Consider the following 16,780-nt stretch of genomic DNA (forward strand, 5'->3'; position numbering starts at 1 on the left):
CGAGAAAGCGCGACCGTGCCCGTGCACCAGGCAGTTTAATTGATTTTGGCCCGAAACATGAGGCAGAAGCGAGGCATCAACATCTGAATGTCCCAAAGAAATCTCGAGACTGGAGAGTTTCATTCAGAAGCCAAGTTATTTCACAACCATGAAGCTCCGAAATGTGTCGAGCTTAACTGCTCATCTCGGCAGGCTCTCAATAGCCTCAACGCCTTTGCGGCCAGTCAGTGCAGCTCTAATCGCTTCGTCCAACCAGGCAGCTCCATCTCCAAATGCCTCATTTCTCCGCCGTCCTTTCTCGAGTACAACAGCCCGTGCTGGGAATTGGCTGCTCCCTACGATGCCAGAGAAGAAGCGTTCGCGGAAAGGTCGACCTCGTGTGCCAACGGGAGGTTCAGCAAGAGGAACGACGATGGTTTGGGGCGACTATGGGTTAAGGATGGCAGATCACCATCGCCGGGTTAGCGCATCACAATTGAAGATTGGAGAGGATGCTATAAAAGTTCGACTAAAGGGAATGCGTTACCGGTTGTACAAGAGAGTCTGTGCAAGTATCGGTGTGTATAGCAGTGGTAATGAGGTATGTTATGGTCTGTCGGGGATCGAGAGAGCTTGATCTAATGTATTTGCAGGTCCGTATGGGAAAGGGAAAGGGAAGTTTCGATCATTGGGCGTCCAGAATTGCTGTTAGCAAGGTCATCTTCGAGTTGAAAGGAGATATTCACGAGCAAGTAGCGAGGGATGCTTTCCGAATAGCAGGGAACAAGATGCCTGGTCAGTACCTCTCAGCATTGAGTCTTGTAAGGAATAACACTGACAGTGGGATCATAGGAATGTACGAGTTCGTAAAGAAAGGAGATCCACCAGTTGTAGGAATTACAAAGTTGGATGGGGTTACTTTGGCGGAGCTCAAGAGGCCCAGAAGGAAGGTTCCTCTGCCTATGCCAGGTGCTGGAGCAGCGGAAACAAGCTCAACTACCATACCTACATCTACACCGCCAGAAGCGTAATCTTCTCACAGTAGATCATGTATAAAGTGTACAATACGAGAGCCAAATAATATGGCTTCAAGATCAGACACCAGGAGTTAGAGACTCGCATGTGAAAGTTACTTGGAAACCACTTGTCTGGAAACATGCCCCTCGTGAAGCATTTAAAGAAATGGTGTGCACAGTTGTAGATGCTTTTACTACACCAAGCTATATGATTCATGAACGACCTTCCTGCCCGACGCCCGCTACCATGCCCGTTTCCCATTTCCATGCCCATAAACGCCACGCCCAAATCAGAGAAACACCTACAGCTCCCCCAGAGTTGACCCCTCTCTAATCCATATCTGACTCATCCGCAACAGCTTGAGTCTCTTTCAGAATCTAGTCATGTTAGTCTTGCCACACACCTGACAAACACGATCAACCAACATCGTCCAATTTCTGCTTCAGAATTGCCAGCATATTCTCTTTGATCACCAAGGTCTGATCATCAAGCTCTTCAACAATGAAAGCGTGATCTCCGGCATCGATCTTGACAATGATGGACTTGATAGATGGGTCGCACTCCACCAGGACACCTGATTTGATAACGTTAATATATACTGCACAACAGGACAGTCTACTTTTGGTGGGGAAATTCTGGGTTTTCCTTACCTCTGATAGCTCTCGGCATCTTGATCCTTTGGTATGTGTTCAAGTTGTAGAAGGGATCTTTGTATTGATCTTGGGGAAGCAGGATCTAGAGCCGTAGAGGTCGATGTCGATCTTGATTGTCTTGTTTTCCACTCGGTAGAAGGCTGAAGCGGCATTCTTAGCTTGCTCGCAAGGTCTGTTTACAGGGATGGCAGTTTAAGTTCTCACTGTCCATTCCATCGAATGAGGGATTGAGGGGCAGCCATTTCACCCCAAGCTTTTGCCATCCCGGCACATCCGAAGTTTGGGGTTCTCAAATGATCGAATGACGATGAGGGATTGAAAGTGCCGTGCTGATAAATGACTGAGCAAAATTCGCCTGCTTGATTCATCCATTCTCACTACGATGATAAAATCCTGGTTTTGGTTCTCTTCTATCTCTGCTCATTCTCACATTTGTTTCTGTTTCACGTCAAACATCGGGGAACTTCATCTTCGAGTCGCCTTGTTCTCCATGGACTTGACGAAACGCTAATGAAGCTCTCCAAGCCCAGCCCATAGCACCAGGATTGAGCTCTGCTTCATAAGCTCTCGCCTTTCCAATAACTCTTAACACTCTACGAAATATACAGATAGACGAACATGGCCTCGAGAAGGAGGAAAAATTGCTTGTGCTTCCGTTCTCTCCATTTATCCTCCGCGGTGCTCTTTCTCTCGACGATTCTCCCCTCCTCCTCCTTCGCACAGATCACAGACCCCGCATCCTCGAGCCCCTCGAACTTCGCAACTTCACTCAGTTCCAGTACACTCCAAACATCAACGACATCCAATGCCTCTCCCTCACCCACGCAAAGCGCCTCTCCCGCATCATCATCGTCGTCTGCAGGAGACAACAACGATGGCCGCAACACCGCTGGCATGTTCAACTACTACTTCATAATCGTCGCTGTTGTTGTAGTCCTCTTCGTACTAACCATGCTCTACATTGGCAAACGCAAGAAGCAAAAAGCCGCCATTATGCGATCCAACTCGCAGCGCGCACTTGCAGAAGATGTCGAAGGACTCCGCAATCGATTTGGCATGGGGAGAGGCGCAATGCGAAGGGCTCATGCTGGTGGTTTGGGATCCGGAGAGGGGCGCGGTGCGGCTTGGTTGGATGAGAGGACCGAGGGGTTGAATGAGAGGGGAGAGGCGCCGCCGCCTTATAGACCCGGATCGAAACCACCGAGTTTAAGAAGCAATGATGGAGTTGCTGTTATGGAGGTTTCCGGAGACTCGAGACCCGGGAGTGGGCAGCCGGTGGAGATGAATACGATTGAGCGACCGACCCCGACACTGGGACAGGACCCGCCGGGATATCATGAGGAGACGAATAGAAATGAGAATAGGAATAATGGGGGAACCGAAAGCTGGGCTGATTTGGAGATGACGAGGCCGGCCCCTGTTGTGACTGCTCCGCCTAGGAGGGATACATCTACGGAGTAGATGTGACACGTTTTGACGACATGATGTACAACTGGACATATGAGATGGGGCATATGGGAACGGGCATATCGGAGTACATACTGGATGGAATATTTGGGTACATATTAATGATTTCGGAAGGTTAGCCAGGCGCTGGATTTGGATTTGGTAGGTATTTATGGTTTACTACAAAATGTAACAACAACATTATGGAAATGACATATGTATACAAAATAATAGCCATCCATAAAGCTCTCAAACTTCCTGGCGTTCGGAATTGAGAATTGTGTCATAACCTGAGTCCATCCATGACAATTCCACTTCCACTTTCTTATATCCCTCACCATCCTCCCGTCGACGATTCATTCAAGCGAGAATGAAGTTTCTCTCTACTCGCTCAATTTCAGTAACAAACATTCTTACCTCCTCGAGATCCACCGCTTCCTAGAGAATGCCCTCCACTACGAGTCCCTCCACTCCTACTGCCGCTCCACTTCCGCAGCTTGTGCGAGTTGCACATGAAGATCAAGAAGAACTCGAACTGCTTTTTCCAAATTCCTCTCACAGCTTGGTAACATAAGATCAGAGAAACGAGCCTCAATTTGAGATGCCGAGAAAGCTATCAGCTGATCATTTCTCGCTGTGTAAATAAAACCCTACGTAAATGAATACTCGGAAGGTCGTACATACCATATCATCACAGCTAATCGAGTCTCACTCTTTAACAGTATTTAATTCGAGTGTTCATCAGACTCTTAGCATTATCCAGTCCCTCCGAACCTATTCCAGCTTTCTTCCTTGGCATCTCCTTCTCACCTTCCCCCAAAACAAATCAACAAACAAACTCGCTTAGCAACTTCCGCCGCCCCCCTTTCTAGCCCCCTTTGGGGACATATCAGCCGAGAATTTTAAGAAAGCCCGGCATGTTAAGGATAGAGACACGAGTGAATCTAGAGTTAATGTGACTCACACTGCAGTCTGCAAGCTTGAGTCTGGGGCCGGGATGGTAAGAGCTTGACGGGAAAGGGTGGAGAATTCTACAGTAGGAGTTATGGTAGCGGCGGGATTGCAGCGGGATTGGAGCGGGCTTAGAATAAGCTGTGGAACGGAGCTAGTTCTGCAAGTTGTGAGCTTCGTTACTGGCTACAGGTGGTCTGCCAATTGTGAGGGTTGGAAGAGCTTGGTAGAGCTTGGTGGCATACATATGTAGAGTAATCATTGCGTGGCGGATCATGGCGCCTGTGCTTCGATTGAAATCAGATTTAAGCTTGAACAGATCATCAGGGTCACGACGAAATAGACACCCAAAAGTGGTTGAAAGTGCGGCTTTTGTATATCTCCAACTCTTTAATGTCGTTCATCTAGTTGAACCTTCTAATCATCTCTGCAGGCTTGTTGCCCAAAATCTCATCAATCTCGGCCATAATCTCGGGTGTCAACTTTTCAATCGCATTGAGCGACTTAACACTATCGTAAATCTGCTCTGGGCGACTTGCTCCAGTAATAGCAGAACTGACATTCTTGTTCTTCAAGACCCAAGCCATAGCCAGCGAAGCTTGCGTAATGCCTAGCTTGTCAGCAACAGGCTTGAGCTTTGCCACGATCTCGATATCTTTCTTCCAGCTCTCGTCGCCGAATCGCTTGTTCATGCCAATAACGAATGGGTCGTTGCTGCTTCCCAGGCGGGAATCCTTGGGGATTCCGTCGTTGTACTTTCCGGTAAGAATACCGATCTTGAGAGGCGAGAAGATGGTGAGTCCCAGTCCAGTCTCCTCATAAAGGTGTGCAAACTCGGTCTCGACTTTTGTGCGCGCAAGCATGTTGTATTGAGGCTGTTCCATGACCGGGCCGATCAGGTTCAACTTATCGGCGTAGCGCCATGCTGTTGCGATCTCGTCTGCGTTCCACTCAGATGTGCCCCAGTAGAAAGCCTTGCCTGTGTTAATCAGATAGTTGAATGCGCGGACTGTCTCTTCGATGGGCGTGTAGCGGTCTGGGCGATGTGCGTAGATCAAATCAACGTATTCGAGACCGAGACGTTCGAGTGCGTTGTTCGTGCCTTCGATTATGTGTTTTCGTGAGAGGCCAACGTTGTTGACTGGGTTCTCGCCGTGGGAAGCTCCCCAGTTGATCTGCAAATTGTCAATTGGCGAATTTGAAAGATTTTGGGGAATAGGAAAGGTTATACCTTGGTGGAAATAACAAGATCGTTGCGTTTCCAGCCAAACTTCTTGATTGCCTGGCCCATCACGCGCTCGGACTCTCCCCCGCTGTACCCCTCAGCACAATCGAAGAAGTTGATCCCAACATCGTATGCTGCCTTCATGCAGGCGAAAGTGTTGTCTTTTCGAAATGAGCCTTTGCTTCTAAACGAGCTTCTCATTACTTACCACTCTCAACGTGGCCACCGTATGTGAGCCATCCTCCCAGAGAGATGGCAGAAACCTGTAGACCTGAGCGGCCGAGGAATCTGTATTGCATCTTTGGAAGACCTTCTGGAGGAGACATCTTGAAAATAGGGGTATATGTATATGTTTGTAACGTTGACAATGGGCTTGTTCTTGCAATTGGAATGGCACAAAGAAAAAAGTAGACAGAGGAAAATGACCTACCTTTATGTCCTATGGCGCAATTGGCATTGCGGGGTTCATTTTGCCCCTCTGACCCAAGAGTGGGAGAGCTCTTTGAAAGCTGCAGGGAACAACCACAGACAAGACTTTGTAAACACGGGGAGGAGTCACCAACACGGGTCGAGACATTGGAGATATGCTCGCTGAAATGTAACTCAGTGATGATGTCAAGCTTTAATGTGCGTTTTGTCCAATAACTCACAGCGAAAGTCATGCCAGGGGTCTTTTGTTCAAGCTCCTTCTCGGGGCAACAGGCCCCGCGACATTTCCAGAGACAACTGAATTTGTCAGGAGTCAGGACGCCGTTCCAGCGCAGTGCTTAGGCGGATGGAGGCTTCCTCCCTGGCCCTGGGCGTGGAGGCGCTCGAGCCACAAACAAAATATGGACCTTGAAAGGAAACCTCGAATTGTGACTGGCTGGCACAATCTTAGCTCTCCCTTGTAATCTTTTGTGGTAAAATTGACGACACTTCCTCAGGAGCTTTCTCCTCTAAAGTTAACTTGCAACTTTCAACTGTGATGGAGAAGTTGTGGTTCAGTGCCATGACAGCAATAGCTGAAAGCGGGAGTAGCTCCTGAAGCACGGTAATGAGTGCCGCTCCATAGACCCAACATTCCAGACTTTCCTGCTCTGGCCCTTTTGGCATTTGCCGTATATGGGGGCGTTTCCTTTTCGTGCCTGTTCTTGAGAAGCCCAGAGGGTTCCTCGCGACAGCATCCTTCAACGTTCGGGGCACGTCTTTGTCTTTACTGAAAAATCGACTTTGTTCTCAGATTCCCATACTATATTGGAGGGGCAGACAAATGGAATGTTTTAAGTGTACATCTCTTTCTGCCACAGCTTTATGCTGAAGTCTCGGGTGCACCTCCCCTATTCTCATACGGGGGACACGCCACTACTTTTCTCGTAGGAAGCTGCCACTGGAACAGAATTCATTGTTGAATCATGCCTGAAGATTCCTAGGGCCTCGACTACAAGCTAAAGAGGAGAAGTCAAGCCCAAAAATTTCCTTGCTTTCTTGATGGCTTAACATTTCTTAATGTATTTTAAAAAGAAAGGAAATTTTTCAATCGAAATATATTCCAACCTTTGTGATGTCTCTTTGGAATTGAAGCTGGCGGCAGTCTTCAGTCTTGTGTTCTTGGTCCCTCCCTGACGTCTTCGACCAAGGACTAAACATCTGGGCGAGGGCATAATGTCCTGGCGCACACATAACATCTGCAGGCATGGACAGAGTTGACAGACTTCTGGATCTATAGCCAAGTAGATTGGATCCTTTAACTGGTGTGCAACAACGCTTTCTGGTTCGTAGGAGCTTCAGACTCTTGACCGCTTCCAGCTGTTCGTTTCCTCACTCCAATAGGAGCAGCTGAGCAATTGCTCGCAGTACTTGGGCGAGCTTGGAACACTAGTTCCAGGATCCAATCCTTCCAAGAAAGAACTCACAGATCTTGTCAGCCAATTGTTCATCCCCTGGCTCTATCCAAGCACATATCAGCGCCTTACTCGAGTGTTATGCTTCCGATCACGCCACACCATATGTAAAGTGCGACGCTAAGCTCTGAATCTAAGACTACCAATGGCTATCCATCTTTTTAAAAGCAGTCAGCGACAGCCAAAGATGCGAGAGCCGTATGCTAGTGTTGAAATTGGCCACCTGATTCGTCTGCGCAAATTTGCTGGTGGTAGGAGAGGATTCTTGAGTGTGTTTATGTGCCTTGTTCATTCTCATGACTTCTTGGATGATTCGCTGCATGCTTCTGCTGCTACATGTGGGAATTGTGTAGTGTGTTGCTGATCTTGTCGAGCCTCGTGTTGATCTGCTCTGTTCTTTCCATGCCATCTCTACGTTCCATCTCTCCCTCATCGATGTCTCTGGAAGGCGGCTTCATAGAGATAGGGTAGGTTGCAAGACCTGTCCGTTATCAGCGACTTGCACTCGCAATCTAGGCTTCAAGCCAGCATGCCAGCGATGTATATCGTTCAGATTTTGCATGACTTACTGAGATTCTTCTTGGCATAACTAAGTCACGGCATGGATAGATCCAGTGTTGCCGTGAGTGCTGTCGCAAACCCCTAGGTCTCCGCGTTGTCTTATTGTCATGGATTTTCCACATGCAATTGCATGTACACACTCATCCTTCTTGGATTAATCACTACATACAAACATATGTATTAATCTATAAATATACATAAGCATACCTATGCCCATCAAGAAGCAGTCTTTTTCTCACCTTGCCCTATTCTGCCAAAGTGAATAGTTAGGCGATGGGAGAATGGACCGCATGACGCTAGAGGAGAAAGCAATAGCAGGTTCCTTCCCAGCCAGAGGTCAGGCAACTTCTGCTCGCTTACGGTCTACAAAAGCTCCCGCTGCTTCGTTTCCCACAACCATTCTTCTTCTACCCTTCAATCCCACCCTCAAGATCCTCACCGTTATCTCGTGAGTCCTTCGCGAGGTAAGTATCGAAGAAGTACAATCTGTTAATTGTAAGTTGCTCCCCTTCCGCCTTCCTCCACGTCCTCGGCCCCCTCTCCCAGCCTGGCGCGCAAATCCTCGTCTCCACTTGAGATTCGCGGTATCCTTGAGCACAGCACAGCACGATATCTTCTCCTTTTCTCTTCCTCCCCCTTGGTCTGCCAGGAGAGCGTCTAGTTCCCTGTGACGTGTTTCACCCTCTACCTGTTCGTCGCGCTCCCAACCTTGGTCTGTTTACTTTGGGTTAATCAACACGTCTTGTCAATAAACACGTTCTTCCCACACACTTTATCTTACGATTTCCACCACGTTTCTCCCATCACACCTGGTATCATCTCCCCTCACTTTCTAGGAGCGGCCGCATTCTCTATTGACTGGCAAATCTTCTTCACGTGGTCGAACTCTCTTCTCCTCAATCACTTTCACCTTCCCGCAAGATTATTTCATCTTATCACAGCGCTAACCATATCTCATTTCCGCAGACGGATAACCAGTCTTCTCTTGCAACAACGCTCAGGTCAAGATGTCTTGGGACACTCATGCGGCTGGTGGTGGTGGTGGTGGTGGTTGGGACGCCGGACCTGCTACGACCTTCAATGATCCTACCAATGGTTCTTTCGGCGATGGCGGTAACAATGCTGGTGGTGCCTTTGATGGTAATGGTTTCGGCGGCGGTGATGCCTTCGGTGACTCTGGTGGCGGTGGAGGTGGTCCTTCGGGAGGCTGCTTCAATTGTGGTCAGGAGGGGTAATTTTGTCCAAGTAATATCTTGATAATGTGCTGATCGGCTGCTAGACACATGAAGGGTGACTGCCCAAACCCAGCCAAGCCTCGTCCATGCTTCAACTGTGGTCAAGAAGGGTATGTACCGTACCTACCATTCCAATTTCATCGCATTGTCTTAGGACATTAAGCTAAACGCGATATTTCCAGACACACCAGCAAGGAGTGCACAAATGAAGCTGTTCCTCGAGAATTCTCTGGCACCTGTCGAATCTGCGAGAAGGTCGGCCACCGTGCTACCGATTGCCCAGACAAGCCTCCCTCAATTTGTAAAAACTGCTGCGAGGAAGGACATGAAGTAAGTAACCTCATTGATACGTCATACTCAGACTCTAAGTCGTGTGGTAGATCGTTGGTTGCAAGAATCCCCGCAAGATCGACCGCAGCGACATCAAGGACGTCTCGGGTGAGGTCGCCTGGCAGATGATCAAGCAAGCCGTTTCTGAACGCGAGCTTGACGATGTCAAGGATTCCGTCGACATGTATGTCAAGGCATGCCCCGATGTTACTTACGTCCAACTCGAGGAAGCCTTCCGCACCCAAGAAGTTCCTATCTATCTCATTGCCATTGAGAAGGAGCTGAGCTCCACTTACACCAACATGGACCTACAAGGTAACCTTGGCAAGAAGTATTCTATCTCCTGGCGTTGGTCCGATAAGCCCCGTGCTCCCAAGGAGATGGAAATTTGGCCAACAACCCCAGAGGAGAACCTTGAGCGATTGGCTGATGCAGGTCAACCAATTGATTGCAAGATGCCGAAATGCTCAAACTGCGATGAGCTTGGTCATACTCAGGTTCGTTCAAGTGCCCTTGATCCCTCGGTGAAACCAAATACTAAAGAGATCGCAGAAATCTTGCCCTGAAGAGAAGATGGAGAAGGACCGCGCACAAGTGCAGTGCTACAACTGTGATCAGATTGGACACCGTGTTCGTGATTGTATGTTCTCTCGTCACGCATTAACAAAGTATTAGCTAACCATACATAGGCCCAGTCCCTCGCCCTGACAAGTTCGCCTGCCGAAATTGCAAGAAGTCCGGTCACAGGTATGGCAGTCACAACTTTGGAAGTTATTTTATGTGCTAACACTGTTACCAGCTCCAAGGAGTGCCCAGAGCCTCGCTCTGCTGAAGGTGTTGAATGCAAGAAATGTAATGAAGGTAAGTCTTGCTCAACATATACACACAGAGAACATGCACTAAGGAGCCAATAGTGGGCCATTTTAGCCGTGACTGCCCTCAGGGAGGCGGAGGTGGTATGTGCCACAATTGCGGAGAGACTGGCCATCGAAAGCAGGATTGTACCAACGAAAAGGTACTTATCTGCCGCAATTGCGATGGTATTGGTCATATGAGCAAGGAATGCCCTCAACCAAAGGATTGGTCTCGTGTCAAGTGCTCGAATTGCAACGAGATGGGCCATACCAAAGGTAAGCCTGTCTACAAGCAACTAGTAAAATAGTATTAATATTGAATAGTCAAATGCACCCAACCTCCAAAGGATGAAGGTGGCAATACTGGTTTCGGGGGCGACGGCTTCGGAGGAGGGGACAGTGGTTTCTCCAACAATGCTGATGCCTTCGGCTCAGGTGATAGCGGCTTTGCTGCTGCTACTACTGGCGACGATTACAATGGGGGAAGTGGTGGAGGCGGTGCATGGTAAAGGAGTTACCTAAATTGGACTTCGTCTCTGTCAACTTTCTATTTGGATGACAGACAATGGGTCGGTGTTCATTAGTTGGGTTCTGCTCGTTGGCTCATCTTTTGATCATAGATGACGGGTTGCTTTACCTTATCTGCTTCTTATCTTGCGAGTTTGCTACCAAAATGGTGGATATGCACAGGACAACAAATGTTTGAGCTAGCTAGATACTTTGTCTCTCAGCAATTAGCATAAACGAAAGTCCTGCATACTAGCGACCAACCTTTTTTTCCTCCTACCGAAACTGTGAATTAGCAGCCTCTGGACCCCTGAACAGAGTCTGTCTCCTCATACCTTGGCATGCTAGGTATATGGCTGGATGTTGTTGTGGTTCTTGTGACACTGAACGTCAACTTGGAAACTTGTTGCCCGGATTCCCTCATCTGGCATGCCTCAGATGCCGAGTTACGTATTCTCATCTCCAGCATGCTTTCACGTAAGGCAAACTGCTCAAATCTAAATTTGCGGTACAGTGTTAAAACACTTAACAACATGCCATATTTTCATTTAGTTCATAACGGCACGAAAGCCGAGTATCCCTGTATGTTCACCCCCCTTTTATACTTAGCCGAAGATGGGGTTCCTCAAAACATGGCGTGCGGCATCCCCGTTCTGGAAACCCGAAGGGGAGAAGAGCTTGGCTGGGGCGAGTTTCCCCGCCTTTGACGTCCTGACGGGCAAGCAGCAACGAAAACCGGACGCCCTTCCGACGGGAGTTATTCATAGTCTAAATACGCCACCAAACTACTCCCAGATGCAAATCAAATGAATGTCAAGCTTGATGCTAAGATATTCTGACTTGGACTTTTGGTACGAATATTCCAGGTCGATCCTTCACTACGGATTACAAGCGGGTTGGTGTCTGGAGGCTTTCTTTCCTCGTTGCCATGCGAAAGCGCTATATAACCGGAACGAGTCAGTTCGAGATGTGTACCTGTGGAGACAGGCTAGGATTATTCTTCTGTGGGGAAGAGGATGGAGAAGCAATGGAGGGAAGTTTGTTTGGTGCATGGAGTAGGGGTCATGTCTGGCGGGAGGTATTCCGTCACACTTGACTAGGTGATCTGCTCTCGGAATATACCAATGTGTACAAGCGCTGCTTGTGGAAACGGTCTTCTCATTCGAATAAGAGATCCATGGCTTCCCAACTGGTTGTTGACAGATATTTCAGACTACTCTTATTCTTGACATTGTGTCAAATACTTCTCATTATCCTACTATCCTCCACTTTTGAACACCGGGTTTATATTTCGCTGTGGTTTTATTTTTTGCTTCGAGCAAAGAGTCGTCATGTTTGGGGGCGGGAGATACTTCGGCCTTCGTGGTCAGAAGTTGACTCTGGCTATCAATATCATTGCTGGTCTTGACTTCCTGTAAGTACTCCATTCGCTCTCAAAGCATTGTATTACTCTCAAGTCTTTCCATATTACCAACCAACTTTGGGACGATGAAATCACAAAGCTGTCAACATTGTCACGAAACCAGCTAACCATCATCCAGCCTCTTCGGTTACGATCAAGGTGTCATGGGAGGGCTTCTCACCCTCGGAAGTTGGGTCAAACAGTTCCCCGAAATCGATACAGTAAACAACTCAGGCAACACGCATATCTCTACCATCCAAGGTATTTCCGTTGCCAGTTACAATGTCGGCTGTTTCGTCGGTGCCGTCATCACCATTTTCATCGGAGACATCCTCGGCAGAAGGAAGATGATTTTCTTGGGCTCGTCGATCATGATTGTCGGTGCCGTTCTGCAAGCTTCTGCATTCACTCTGGCACATTTGATTGTCGGAAGAATCATTACTGGATTTGGGAATGGAATGAATACCTCGACGGTTCCTACCTGGGCATCTGAGACGTCGAAGTCGCATGTAAGAAGACCGAACATCATGCTGTGGAGATCTTTAGAGCATCTCGCTTACTTGGTATCTAGAAACGCGGGAAGATGGTCATGGTCGAAGGAGCTATGATTACGGGAGGGATAGCACTAAGTTACTGGATCGACTTTGGGTTCTCTTTCCTCGAGCCCAGCAGTGTGTCGTGGCGATTCCCTATTGCATTCCAGATCGTTTTCGCGGTCCTGTTACTCATTTTCATCATGGAACTTCCGGAGTCCCCTCGAGTAAGTTAGGCCGTAAAGAAATGATTGAGGAGTGTGCTGACTTGATTTCTTCAGTGGCTCATCCTCAAGGGAAACGAAGCCGAAGCTACATCTGTCATTTCGGCCTTAGCAGACCTTCCAGCCGACGACCAACTCGTTAAGGTCGAGTTCACCATGATCAAAGACACCGTCCTCGAAATGAAAGAACATGGATGGGCGGACCTCTTTACCATGGGACCGGAACGGCAATTCCACCGCGTTGTTCTAGGTTACGTGAACCAAGTGTTTCAACAGATCAGCGGAATAAACCTGATTACTTACTATGCCGCAACCATTTACGAAGAATACATTGGTCTCGGAGGAACAACAGCTCGCATCCTCGCCGCAGCGAACGGAACCGAGTACTTCCTCGCATCCTGGATCGCCGTCTACACCATCGAGCGGTTCGGCCGTCGGCAGCTCATGCTCTTTGGCGCAGCAGGTATGTCAGGATCCATGGCCTTGCTGGCTGGCATGAACTACATGTCTCAAGTCAACCGGGGTGGTTCGGCACCTGGTATTATCTCAGCCGTCATGCTCTTCGTCTTCAATACGTTCTTCGCTATCGGTTGGCTGGGTATGACTTGGCTGTATCCGGCTGAGATTGTGCCTCTGAAAATCAGAGCTCCTGCCAATGGGTTGAGCACGAGTGCGAATTGGGCATTTAATTTCATGGTTGTTATGATTACGCCGGTTTCGTTTACATCGATTGGGTATCAGACTTATATCATCTTTGCGGTCATGTAAGCTTCATTCCATTGCCTTCTTTTCCTTCATCCCAAGTTCAAAATCGCATGACAATGACTGACGTTCGATTTTCAAATAGCAACGCATTCATCTTTCCTGTAGTCTACTTCTTCTACCCCGAGACAGCGTATCGCTCTCTTGAAGAAATCGACACGATATTCCGCAAGACGACGAAGGGATGGAGGGGCTGGCTCGATGTCGTGAAGACTGCGAGGAATAAGCCGTTGATATATGGGAAGCATGGGGAGTTGTTGGTCGATTATGTTAATACGGAGGAGCATGCTGAGAGGGTGGGGAGCGTGGCGCATCAGGGTGGTGTAAAGGGTGGGGAGGTGAGAGGGTTGGAAAATGGTAATGGGAGTGGTAATGGGAGTCAGGAGTCGAGTGTGTTGGAGAAGGGAAGTGGTCAGGTATAGTGAGGAACGAAGTGGATGTGAAGAGATTGGTGATGATCCCAAGACGGGCGCGAAATGAGGATTATCTCCAGCACTTTCAAAATGATTTGGCCATGTCAGCTGGAGTCGCTTGTAAGGCTACATAGAAGGATTACGACAGTATGTCGACTAAACCTATATGAATTAGATACTTGTCGAGTTTGGATATGATACGCTGCAGTTTTGGCAGATGTGTTGTACCGAGAAAATCATTGTTGACAATCGATCTAAGGTTTACCGAACTCGAAAAGAAAGTTTGTGTACAACTGGTAGTTTGAAAGACGATATGTCATGCCATAAACGGCGACAGCAGTTTTCATGTACATCATTATTTACATAACTCATTCTATAGCTTTTCGAACCTTGGTTTCGTCTTCTTGATGCCCGACAACATCGCCTTTGAAACATCTTCCGTCTGAATCGCCGCACTATTCCAAACACCCGTGTACCTCAACGAGCTCGCAACTGTATGATCCCTCGCGTGATTCAACAGTTCCTTTGTACTCTGCACCGCCACGGGGCTCTTACTAGCCAATAGCTCTCCCATCTTCAACGCAGTCTCTACAGCCTTCTCCTTATTCTCAAGCACCTGGCTGACGAAACCGACTCGGTAGGCTTCTTCTGCGCCGAAGACTCGCGCCGTGAGGCATACATCCTTGACCCAAGAGTGATTGCCGACGATTTTGGGGAGCCGAGTCAGTGTACCTATGTCGGCGGCGAGGCCGATGTCGACTTCTTTTACGGCGAATTTTACATCTGATGTGCAGATTCGGATATCGGCGCAGGTGGACATATCGATTGCGAGGCCGAACGAGAAGCCGTGGAGGACGCAGATTACGGCTGTATTCTGAATTAGCTTTTGAGTTTACAGATGTGATAATCCATCCTTGTCATGAATGAATGGATATCAAATGAAGCAGGAAAAGGTAATTGGTAGGCAAAGTAAATAGAGATGAACATACGCTTCTCGCACTTTTCAATACTACTAACACAATCCTGGAACTCTTGCACATATCTTTTTATCCCTACTGCCACTCTCGCTGCATCGGGCTGTCCCTCCTGCTGTTTCAAGACTCCTTCTTGACTGGCAGCTTGTACGTCTAGTCCAGCTGTGAAAGCCTTCTCGCCTGCGCCGGAGAAGATGATGGCGCGAACGTCGGGGCTGAGTGATAGGGTGTCGAAGACTGTCTTCATTTCGAACCACATTTCTTCGTGGTAGGCGTTTAGTTTCGAGGGTCTGTTGATCTGGACGTGTGCTACATTGGGAAGTGGCGTGGAAACCAGGAAGTACTTGTAGCTGGGAGACGCCATTGTGAAATATGGTGGGGTTGGGGAGGGGTATTGAGATGCTGGTATGTGGAAATGATGCTCTTGAACGTATGAAGACTGGAGGATTTTGGGTTTATTGATGCTTCGATGTCCTATTCTAAAAATTCTTATGATGCAGAATGCAGAATTGTAAAACGGGTACAAAATGCAAGCTTCGATGTTGTTAGAATAATCCGGGGTAAGCAACCGAGCAGCCTTTCTGAGCCGAGGCATGTGAGCCTTGCGTATGTAAGCAGCACATGATCTCAGGTCACGAGGGAGGCTGGTTCCTATTTACTGGCCAAGCGGGCTTCCCCCCTGTTCTTTACCTCAGCTGTTTCATGTCTGTGGAAAGTACTAAGTGTGGTGGTTCAACGTTCGGGTGCGGAGGTAACAGCGGTGAAGTTAGGCGCCCTAGGGTGTATCGTTAGCTGTTGTGGCTGCTGCAAGACTCTCTCGGAGAAGCCGCCAAGCGAGGACATTCGGGGAGGTAAAGTTCGAAATATCTGTGAGGCGCACCCCTTCAACTTTCTCGAGTTGTGTCCAGCGGGATTGGTTGGTTTACGAAGGGTGAGACGTTTCTCTCTTTCGTGGATTGATCAAACTTCAAAGCGTCTGTGTGACTTGGACAACAGAACCCAGCTTGTACAACAGAAGGCCACGGTAAGGTTCCTCGCAAGCACTTCTTGTTCAGGACGGACTTCCACAACCTCAGTGAGACTTTTGATACACAACCGCTTTCGGTAACCAACCGAATGTAAATACTCGCCGGGGCAAAGGTTCTTCCGATTGTCTGATAATGATTGGTTTTCGTAGCCGGCGTCCACCTTTGTCCTCCCCAAAACCAACAACATCGTCAGCTCGTCAAGGGTCAGGAATGATATGTGGCCATCACTAATGGCTCAAAAGGGCTTTTTTGTATCGGCTATCGGATGAAATCGAAACGAGTGCGAAATTGGCAAACAAGGCGAGCGGTGGAAGCATATTATCAAAAGCCACCGTGAACCTCACCGCCGAATAAAGCAATCAAGGAGTGGATAAAAGTACTTTTTGTGTATCTGCTACCTCCGTAAACCATCGTGTCCGATAATGATCTGCACATCCGCCTGGGCAATTTGCCCACGGAGGTAGATCTGCGACCGGAAGAGTCACTCCCCTTCCCCCCTTCCTCCATGATGGTCGCGAGAGATACGGTACTTAGATAGCCTCGCATCTTCGAGGGCTTGCATGGAAATCGTGCTTGCGTCCTCCTATGAAGCAGACTGCCAGGATATCACCCACCATGAGCTTAGAGCGCCAATCATGACTAGGGCGTCGACATCGGCACAACGCCGCAGCCGACGGGGTGTGGTTCATGGAGGGGGTTGTTTCTCAGTTCGGGCGTAATAAGTGGTCCAAGACTGCAACGACAATTCGTTGGCTTTGCATGTGCGATGGTTTGACGTATTCCATTGCCAAGTCCCCGAGCCG

The 16,780-nt window shown here is 48.4% G+C and overlaps 7 protein-coding genes across 7 annotated transcripts; 4 read left to right on the forward strand and 3 right to left on the reverse strand.

Moving 5' to 3' along the window:
- Window positions 1–148: 148 nt before the first annotated feature.
- Window positions 149–1,010, forward strand: MRPL16 (mitochondrial ribosomal large subunit component; the record flags this gene model as incomplete). Its single annotated transcript, XM_058499470.1, has 3 exons — window positions 149–580; window positions 633–774; window positions 832–1,010. The coding sequence occupies 3 exons, from the start codon at window positions 149–151 to the stop codon at window positions 1,008–1,010; spliced, it is 753 nt and encodes a 250-aa protein (XP_058350514.1).
- A 315-nt stretch (window positions 1,011–1,325) lies between these two features.
- Window positions 1,326–1,665, reverse strand: TFB5 (TFIIH complex subunit tfb5; the record flags this gene model as incomplete). Its single annotated transcript, XM_058499471.1, has 3 exons — window positions 1,326–1,373; window positions 1,422–1,570; window positions 1,647–1,665. The coding sequence occupies 3 exons, from the start codon at window positions 1,663–1,665 to the stop codon at window positions 1,326–1,328; spliced, it is 216 nt and encodes a 71-aa protein (XP_058350515.1).
- A 602-nt stretch (window positions 1,666–2,267) lies between these two features.
- Window positions 2,268–3,110, forward strand: ONS95_006035 (uncharacterized protein; the record flags this gene model as incomplete). The annotated part of the gene is made up of 1 exon (XM_058499472.1): window positions 2,268–3,110. One exon carries the CDS (start codon window positions 2,268–2,270, stop codon window positions 3,108–3,110), a length of 843 nt encoding a protein of 280 aa, XP_058350516.1.
- Window positions 3,111–4,450: 1,340 nt separating this feature from the next.
- On the reverse strand, window positions 4,451–5,597 carry ONS95_006036 (uncharacterized protein; the record flags this gene model as incomplete). Its single annotated transcript, XM_058499473.1, has 3 exons — window positions 4,451–5,221; window positions 5,278–5,432; window positions 5,480–5,597. 3 exons carry the CDS (start codon window positions 5,595–5,597, stop codon window positions 4,451–4,453), a joined length of 1,044 nt encoding a protein of 347 aa, XP_058350517.1.
- A 1,896-nt stretch (window positions 5,598–7,493) lies between these two features.
- On the forward strand, window positions 7,494–10,900 carry ONS95_006037 (uncharacterized protein). Its single transcript, XM_058499474.1, has 10 exons — window positions 7,494–8,210; window positions 8,682–8,946; window positions 8,995–9,060; window positions 9,133–9,280; window positions 9,331–9,777; window positions 9,833–9,920; window positions 9,970–10,027; window positions 10,080–10,141; window positions 10,195–10,410; window positions 10,459–10,900. The coding sequence occupies exons 2-10, from the start codon at window positions 8,723–8,725 to the stop codon at window positions 10,641–10,643; spliced, it is 1,494 nt and encodes a 497-aa protein (XP_058350518.1). The 5' UTR covers window positions 7,494–8,210; window positions 8,682–8,722; the 3' UTR covers window positions 10,644–10,900.
- A 1,072-nt stretch (window positions 10,901–11,972) lies between these two features.
- ONS95_006038 (uncharacterized protein) lies at window positions 11,973–13,984 on the forward strand (the record flags this gene model as incomplete). Its single annotated transcript, XM_058499475.1, has 5 exons — window positions 11,973–12,055; window positions 12,183–12,552; window positions 12,615–12,803; window positions 12,858–13,564; window positions 13,648–13,984. 5 exons carry the CDS (start codon window positions 11,973–11,975, stop codon window positions 13,982–13,984), a joined length of 1,686 nt encoding a protein of 561 aa, XP_058350519.1.
- Window positions 13,985–14,348: 364 nt separating this feature from the next.
- ONS95_006039 (uncharacterized protein) lies at window positions 14,349–15,313 on the reverse strand (the record flags this gene model as incomplete). The annotated part of the gene is made up of 2 exons (XM_058499476.1): window positions 14,349–14,842; window positions 14,965–15,313. The coding sequence occupies 2 exons, from the start codon at window positions 15,311–15,313 to the stop codon at window positions 14,349–14,351; spliced, it is 843 nt and encodes a 280-aa protein (XP_058350520.1).
- Window positions 15,314–16,780: the final 1,467 nt, after the last annotated feature.

Source organism: Cadophora gregata, assembly GCF_030347475.1.
Source record: "Cadophora gregata isolate MNR1 chromosome Unknown scaffold_17, whole genome shotgun sequence".
In the NCBI taxonomy this organism is placed as follows: Eukaryota; Fungi; Ascomycota; class Leotiomycetes; order Helotiales; family Ploettnerulaceae; genus Cadophora; species Cadophora gregata.

Excerpts from the sequence above, each read along its gene's own strand:
- ONS95_006037 (XM_058499474.1), top strand. The coding sequence starts at position 8,723 with ATGTCTTGGGACACTCATGCGGCTGGTGGTGGTGGTGGTGGTGGTTGG. Across the intron at positions 8,947-8,994 it reads TTCAATTGTGGTCAGGAGGG|ACACATGAAGGGTGACTGCC; the intron begins GTAATTTTGTCC and ends ATCGGCTGCTAG. Across the intron at positions 9,061-9,132 it reads TTCAACTGTGGTCAAGAAGG|ACACACCAGCAAGGAGTGCA; the intron begins GTATGTACCGTA and ends CGATATTTCCAG.